At 43.4% G+C, this 8,675-nt stretch overlaps 1 protein-coding gene across 13 annotated transcripts in view; it reads right to left on the reverse strand.

The window, feature by feature from the left end:
* Positions 1-1,518: 1,518 nt before the first annotated feature.
* rarga (retinoic acid receptor gamma a) overlaps positions 1,519-8,675 on the reverse strand; it is a 54,737-nt gene continuing 47,580 nt past the window's right edge. For 11 of the 13 annotated variants that reach the window (XM_046055237.1, XM_046055245.1, XM_046055238.1 and 8 more), the window contains 7 exons: positions 7,508-7,656; positions 6,922-7,150; positions 5,687-5,850; positions 5,180-5,356; positions 4,668-4,872; positions 4,351-4,509; positions 1,519-4,189 (listed from right to left, as the gene is read on the reverse strand). In XM_046055237.1, coding sequence (XP_045911193.1) covers positions 3,828-4,189; positions 4,351-4,509; positions 4,668-4,872; positions 5,180-5,356; positions 5,687-5,850; positions 6,922-7,150; positions 7,508-7,656 — 1,445 coding nt within the window. In that variant the 3' untranslated portion in view covers positions 1,519-3,827. The remainder of the gene's footprint in view (positions 4,190-4,350; positions 4,510-4,667; positions 4,873-5,179; positions 5,357-5,686; positions 5,851-6,921; positions 7,151-7,507; positions 7,657-8,675) is intronic. The other 2 variants (XM_046055241.1, XM_046055242.1) reach the window with 1 other exon arrangement.

Consider the following 8,675-nt stretch of genomic DNA (forward strand, 5'->3'; position numbering starts at 1 on the left):
ATGGCAACACCTTCCAGGGGCTCAGTATGTGAGACCATTTCATTGTTCCTTGTAAAATAGCGTATAATGTATGGACCTTATTTTAATTCCAGTCTGCCGTTATTGATCTGTCTTTAATGATAGTTAATTAAAGCAATCGTATAATTGATAGAATCTCATCTCTGTTTATCACCCTCCTCTGATTCTCTCTCTCTATTTCTCTCTCTCTCTCTATTAATAAAATCAAGGTGAGGCATTAGTATCCCGCACTGGTACACTGGGATAAAAGAGATGTTTACTATCAGTAGCTCTTTACAAAGAGGGTCCCTGTTCTTTATCAGGGTATCAGGAGAGCATGATCTTATTAGTGACAGTGATGAATTCAAGGTAGGCGTTATAAAATGTGTTACAAAATGTATAACTCACATAACTGACATTTACAAGGCCGATCTGAAAAATGTTTAAGGGAATCAAATCAAATTCCTTGTTTTTATTCATTTGCCTGTTTCAAATGAGGTTTGCGCCACTATGTTCAGGTTTCTGAGACTTGCCTTTTGAGTTGAGTTTAAGGCCCTGGTGTCCTTTCACATTTCACAGGTCATTACCAAAACAGACTCAGTTTTGCATCCAGGATGCTCTCTTCTACAAGATCAAATATCACATTAGTCCAATAAAATCTGAGGCTACGTCGGGAACATGCACTGACTGTTCAGCTGGAAGCATTACTTCCCAAGCAGACCTCTCATAGAGACATAACTAATTTCTAGGGAATTATGTTCATTATCAATTCATCTGCCAATTATTTTTTCAATTAATCATTGCCAATCACAACTTTGCAGAGCCGAGGGGTGATCTGTTTAAAAACCAAGATATTTAATTTACAATGACAAAGCACGTTGAAAAATAGATTATCAAAATAGTTCATTATTCATCTGCTGACCGACTTGTCAATGAATTGAGAAGTTGTTTTATTGATATGTTTCATGTGATAGAATCTGTTTTGCGTAGGGTTAGGGTTAGGGGTTAGGGTTAGGGTTAATGGTGTAAATCTTTCTAAGGTTTTTCCCTTGCAAGAATTCAATAAATAAATCAGAACGGACAGGTTTACTTTGTAAATTCTAGACCACTCTATCTTTGAGACAAAACTACAGGAAGAGTAACTCTGTGATGTTTTTCTTTTTACAATACCACCTGCACTCCTCCAACCACAGAGTGAACAAATCTTAGGAACAGACCTTTATCTGATGTCCTTGTTCAGCAGTAAGCTGTGATTTATTAGCCTCTGCAGCCATAGCGCTCCATGACCCAACAGACCCTGCTCTTATCCTCCATACAGGGTGAACACTGCTGCAAGCAGTACACCCTGCAGTCATGGTTCAAGAGCTCCCTCTACTGATATTTCACAGTAATGCATGGTTATATTCACTCCGCTAACACTTCAGCGTTAAGACAGTATGCTTGCATGAGTTCCATTTTTCATCATTTAAGATATATTATATATTTTTGCATGAGGAAGAAAAATGAAATAAAAAAGTCCAGTAATCTCACAAAAGTAGTTTATTGTGCCTCTTACTGTTTATATGGCTTTTCTTTGTATGACAAGAGTTGACATAAACAGGGTAGACAACACCTTGGCCATGTTGAAAAACAAAAACATAAAACAACATAATCTCAATGTTCTGCCTTCATTACCATCATTAACATCATGACAGCCCAGCAGAAAGAGAAGGGATGAGGTCATCACACAAGTGTTTTTGTATGACAGCACCATGCCGAGGACATTCACCCAATGACTGAAAGCAAGCATTCACACATACACACATGCCCGCGCGCGCACACACCCACACCCACACCCACACCCACACACACAACTCAAAAATGAGGAGACCTGTCCATATTCAAAAGACGGGACCTCTCACCGCTACAGAAAGAATGTTCATATTGCTTCAAAGAGATACAAAAAAGAACCTCTGTACTGTATTTCAGCCGCGCTCTCCCAGCTGATTGCCTACAGAGACATTTTGGCAATAAAGAAATGATACATGAGAACACATAATCCTCCACAGCTCCTTTAAAGAGAGGCAAGGATATACACAAGAAGACATGATGATATAATGGCTTTTGGGATGAGAAGGCAGTTTGTTGCATGGATGCCAGCTAGAGCACAGGCAGGGGCAGTGATGATGATGATGATGATGATGATGATGATGATGATTTGTCCCCCCGTGGAAGAGTCAGACTGACATCCATGCTGTTTTTCAGACTTGACACCTTCTATGTACAGGCAGAGGGGGTTGAGCTGATCAAAACAGAGTCAAGAATACACACATAAATATTGCCTGTTTCTAGCGTGCCTGAGAGCAGCTAGGGTTTGGTCCTTACTGAAAAGCCCTGAGTCTGATTTCAAAATGTCTTCCAAAAGGATTCCTGCTTTCAACTTGCATATGTCTTTGATCGTTGTGTTGGTGAATAATGTCGCTATTATGAATGGATGTTTTTGTCCGTGCTGAAAGAGTGTCTTTCTACTGACATCATCGGGGAGTGCTCTAAGGTTGATTGTATTTTATATGTTGATGTTGTCATCAGTTTGGACATGCTAACGGAGAGAAAAGCTCACAGACAGCAACTCTACTCTCAGCGGACGAGATGTGCCTCACTTTAATAGAGGATCACAAAAGTGCTACATAAACGGTGTGAAGTGGAAATCTCTCTCCGGGCACTCGATGCCAGGTCGGCACATCTGCTCCAGCTGAGGGTAGAGTGAAAGGAGTGCGAGTATGTGTGTACAGTATACGCTGTGCATGAGATTGATGGTGTGTTTGTGTTGTGCATATGTAAGAGAGCACTCTGCTGTGAGGATCGTTGGATCGTGGCTAGAGTCCCTGCCAGTAGTCAAACTTCTGCTCCAAAGATGACTTCTTCTAACTTTGGCACAAAGATGCTTACTTTCCGCATTAGCAGCATTAGTCGGCTGCAACAAGAGCAAAATAGAATAATGCCAATTCCCTGATAACAGAAACTGATCAAGTCACTGCAACATAACAATAGTCCTCTGGGTTGATTATCACTGACATCCACAGTGAGCCAAAGTGCCCAAAAAAGCCCCAGCTTAGCACATGTAGCTGCTAAGGAAGACCCAGCCAGTTCTGATTACCCTTCTTTCCATCTGAATATCTTCTCAGGAAAGCTCTTCAAAGAAAAAATGTGTCTAAAGGATTCATATATAAAACCAGAATAACAAATAAAGAAATATAATGGTATATAGATATGTATGGGCTTATTCATAAATTGAAAAATAAGACAAACGGAGAACTATTCAAAAGCAATAACAACAAAAACAAAAGATAAGCATACTCGATTTGGTTTTGCCCTGTAGTCTATTTTTCTTTTGAGAAATGTGCTTGTTGTAATCCATTGGAATCAACTGCTCAGTTCTGGTATCTGGTTTGGCCATTCCCCTATTCAGATATAAACAACAATAGTGGGGAAAAAAGAGACATTTAGCTTTCTCAAAGAGGTTACGTTCTTATTGTCACGTTAACTTCCCTCTTGGCTATGCCAGGAGTTCATATGGTTTACTGTCATCTCTCCTTGACTTTACATTTCTGTAGTTCACTTGTCATGGACCATGTGGCCTGAGTTAGAAAGTGTCTGTACACATAAGGCTCTGCTGTGCTCCGCTGTGGAGGACACAATGATGTGCAGTAAGGAGAGAGAAGGGGGGAGGGAAGGCCAGCATTTTTCTTGAGGTGGGAGAGTGAGTGAGGTTGTGTTGTATACCTCCATGTATGTATGTGTTTGTGTATGTGTGTGTTTGAACTTGTATATGCATGAATGAAATGTTCTGTTCACTGCGCCCTCCCAACAAGGCCTTTCCTCGACCCATCGATGCCATCTAGAACCCCCCAGGGCTCCCCATCACTGTCCGAGCCCCTGTCTCGCTCGTCATCCCCCGCATCGTCATCGTCGTCTTCGTCCTCCTCCTCTGGCGATGGCTCGCTGCCGTTCTCTGTGGCCCAGCTGTCCTCTTCGTCCTCTGCCTCCTGCTTCAGAACCAGGGCTGGTGGTGGAGGTGGTGGCGGCGGAGGTGGCGGGCTCTCGTTGGACTCTGTTTGGTCCTCAAAGGCCTCTGGGTTTTCGAGCATCTCCCTGATCAAAGGAGGCATTGGCCCTGGGATCTCCATCTTCAGAGTGATGGCTCTCTCTGCACCTGGAAGCAGAAAACATGGTGACAGTAGATAGTTAGTAATCATATTTTTAAAAACGCTGTGTTTGCTGACAAAGCCCTGTGTGTCACACATTGGTTAAGACAGCAATCCAGCCTTTTTCTATATCTGAATTTGTTCCAAGAATTACTCTCTTCATACTAACCCTTAGTACTGATACCCCTGAGGTCGGTGATCTTCATCAGCATGCGGGGGAACATGTGGGGTTTGTTGGGGCGACGACGGCGGGCGTAGATCTTCAGAGCCTCAAGTAGAGGTTCTTGCAGCTTATCCACTTTCTGGGGCTCCTCTAGATCCATACGGTCTGATGAAGAGTGCAAAAAATACATAATGTTGTACAAATATTTAGCTCTTCTACTTTACAGTACTAAACATATCAAAGTAGTGACAAACAGATTTACTAAAGCCACTTCCTCTTTACAACACTTTCATTGTCTCTGTGTGATGTGTACACTGCAGTACCTCCACAGATGAGGCAGATGGCACTGAGGAGGCCAGTTTCTGTGTCATCCATTTCCAGCGGTAGAAGCTGGCCAGCAAAGGCAAACACCAGGTCTGTGAGTGGTCCGAAGCCAGCGTTGTGCATCTGAGTTCGGTTCAAAGTCAGGCCATCTGAGAAGGTCATAGTGTCCTGTTCTGGGGTGTAGCGTGTGCAAATCCTCAGCATCTGTGAGCAAAAGAAATTGGAAAACTTTGTGAGCATTGAGCAAAATATGATGTAAAGCTGATGCAAGGTTTTCTACAGCACCAAATAACTAACTAAACTGACATCAGCTCAAAATATAATTTAACCATAGTGTAACTATTCTCACACCATTCAATAGGCTCAGTAAAGGTTGGGCAAACACTACCACGTTTCACCACCAGATGACAGTATTTCCTCATCTGTCACTTGGTTTATATGTGAGAAAAAGGCTCTGCTGTCATAAGTGAAGAAGACAAAAGGGAGGGAAAAAAAAACAATGTTTCCTCACCAGTATGTCCAGGCAGGCTGACTTAAGTAAAGTGATCTGGTCAGCGATGGTGAGGGTGGTAAAACCTGGCAGCCGCTTGGCAAATTCCACTATCTTGATGATGCATTTGGTGGAGAGCTCACTAAACTTGTCCCATAAACCCAGATCCAGCTGGACACGGTGGTCTGAGCTGGAGTTCTGAACACACACAAAGAGATCAGTATGTTGTTACAGAGGTGGTGTGCAACCAAAGCATCAAGGGCGAGCGTGTCCAAGCCTGACAACATATTTACATTTTACATCAATCAAGGGGTAAAAAAAAGAAATCCATTTACATGTTGCATCAATCATTCAGAGGCCACATAGATGTCTTATTGGGGAACTGAATTGCTTAAACCACCACTATGTTGGGAAAGCTACGGTGAATTTACGTCTTTGCATGCAATTTTGGAGCTTTTAGAATGTTGCCACACACAGTATGAGTGAACAGTAGTGTAGAGTTTGTGTGTGTGTGTGTGTGTGACTTACGGTGGTGTATTTGCCCAATTGGCAGAGTGACGGGAACGTTTCTTGGTGAGCTTTGCTGACTTTATTGACCAACTCCTCTAGCTCTCCGCTTAGCTCATAGCTCTCTGGAAGCACCACCTCCTCCTTCACATCCTTCTTCTTCTTGTTTCTGTCATTGCGCACCGCTGTGTAAAGAAAAACAAGAAAGCAAAGCAGTTAGAAGAGAGAGATTTGCCACTGTTTTGCACAAAATAATTTCCTCAGGCAATTTCGGAGACCAGCTGCAGAATGTTCCTCTGCTTTATCTGTAACCACATGTAAAAACATCCACACCATTTATGCTCTCTGTCTTTCACCACTATCAAGGACATTGTGCTCGCTAGTGGAAACCAGAACTCAGTAGCGACAGAGGTTGCTCTTAACAGTATCAACATATTTCCTTTAGCACGGCACGGACACTGGCTATCTCTTTCTTATCAGCCGCTCTCTTCCTTGTCCATCTCTCTATCCACTTGACCGGTGCACATAAGCCATTCCTCCACTCTCTCCCTCTCTGCCTCCTCTCCCTCCTCCTCCCATACTTTCCTTCCTCTCAGGATATCCAGTAATAGCAGAGGCACAATGTGATCCCGGTCTTAACACACATCCCACACAAACATTACACCCACATACATGTCCCACGGGCTCTGTGAAGGGCAAGAAACTATCACTTACACGCAGCCCTCCGAAAACAAGGTCAAACTAAAGGGGGCACAAAACGATGTCTTTTATTTGGCAAACTGTGTGAATCCTGCCACCTCTGACTTTGTAAAAAGTCAAATTTTTATTTTCCGCTCTGTTGTCTTTATGAATGACAGCAGTGTCTGTGCTGGCCAGAGGGGCGAGGTTTTGTTGTGAAACAGGAAGTCAGAATCATTTCGTAAAGCGATTAGTCATATGATTGGTACAGTGCCCAGCCTCACCCTGATCACCACCCCTGGTAGGCTTATCATCTGCTTCAGTCAACTGCTGCTGCATAGTTTCCCAGAGTCTGACTCAGCATTAATAGATCAATAAGTTCACACTGTCTCAAATCAGCTCAGCTCTCAGTTGGTTGTAAAAAATAAAAAGATCAGATCAGATGTGGACCAAGTAGAATTTAAATATTAACTGCTTGCAAATGTCTCCAAGGTACCCAGGAATATCACACTGTGTCTTGATCTATGTATGAAATATCTGAAGTATCTGGAGCCTTGTGTGTGTGCCAGTGTACACACGTGGTTTTCGTTGTGTGAGTGAGTGAATATCCATGTTTTGGAAGCGGGTCTCTCTGTGTCTTGGCACTCCCGTCCTGGAGGGCTCACCTTCCTTGGACATGCCGACCTCAAAGCACTTCTGCAGCCTGCAGTACTGGCAGCGGTTGCGTGTGACCTTGTTAATCTGACAGTTCTTGTCTCGGTGGCAGGTATACACCATGTTCTTCTGGATACTGCGGCGGAAGAAACCCTGAAGCATCAGGAAGCAAGAGACAAAAGGGGAGAGGGCAAGCGAGAGAGAGAGAGAGAGAGAGAAAAAATTAAGGATGTGACATTTAACTGTTTCTCCTTCATACTCACCCTTCTTTCATCTCTTTTTCTAACTTGAATCCAGAAGAGAAAAGCGAAACATTCTATCATTCTAACTCTCAGTGATTCCATTTTTAACACCACTACTATCTAACTCATATCACAGGAGTAGCTACAGACTGCCTACAAGGGTCTTTCTTTCTTATGTTGATGAAAAGGCAATCTAAATCTGTCTTTCTAAGCCTGTCATAAATCCAGACAAAGCAGAGCTCAAAAGGATCTTGCAGGTTGTTCTCACCTTGCAGCCCTCACAGGAGCTGACCCCATAGTGGTACCCGGAGGACTTGTCCTGGCACACAAAGCAGGGCTTGTAGATACGAGGTGGGGGAGGTGGAGACGGAGAACTGGGTACCATCTCCTCTGAGCTGGTGCTCTGGGTCTCAACCGCTATAGACAAAAAAAAAAGGACAACAGAGCACATGAGCACATGATCTGCCACAAATCATTATCCTATGGCTACTGTGCAGTGTGAAATGTCACATGTGCACATACACATTCAATACATGTAGCAGATGCGGATTATTGAGCATGTATAACTGCATTCAAACATGATATGACAACTGCTGAGTAACAGTTATATTCAGTTTGTAAACATTTTGCCTGGAGATGGATTGATATACAATATCACATATTCTGTTTTAGCTTGTCTGTCTGTGGGACAAAATTGATAAGATCAGATTGAGCAAGAAGAATAGAGTACGAACTGCAGGCAACAGATTCTATTTCCAGGCGCCAATTACCACCCTAAGGGACAGTACGTCAGGCGCATATATGGAGAGATTATTGTTTCGTGTGAGCACAGAGAAACAAGGGAAGCATGACTTTTTGACAGCAGAGACAAAAGTGTTTTTTACAGGAGTAAGCAAGAGCGCTGTTGATGGACAGCTTCTCTGATAAGGCCAGGTAACAGCATGAGTTGTTGCAGCCAAAAGTCAAAGCTGGCTCTTCGTCATTCCACAGACTGACAACAGCTCATAATGACATCGCACAGAGTAGACACATGTCAAACACACATGCGTGCAAAGTCGGTGTGAAGCTCTCCTTCTACCTTTCAAACTTGAACAAGACTGTGACGTCAGCGCTACCTTGGGTCACATACTTGCTACGGTACATTAATTATCACTATATTCCAAAGTGGAACCATCATAAGCTCTTTTGGATGTTCACATGGGCAGTGAATGCAGCGGATTCCGTACTTCCCCTGAGAAACATAAGCTGCTGCACACGCATAGGACCAGTTCACATTCTAGCCTGCACAAACTCACAGACACACATGTTGCTCGGGGGAAGTATGGAATCCATACGCTGCACACTTGAACATCCACTTACCCAACAGCACCTCTTTCAACTTTCACCCTTGGTTACCCTCAAACTTCCCCCCCCCCCCCCCCCCCCCCCCCCCCCCC

Source organism: Micropterus dolomieu, linkage group LG08 (genome assembly GCF_021292245.1).
Source record: "Micropterus dolomieu isolate WLL.071019.BEF.003 ecotype Adirondacks linkage group LG08, ASM2129224v1, whole genome shotgun sequence".
NCBI lineage: Eukaryota > Metazoa > Chordata > Actinopteri > Centrarchiformes > Centrarchidae > Micropterus > Micropterus dolomieu.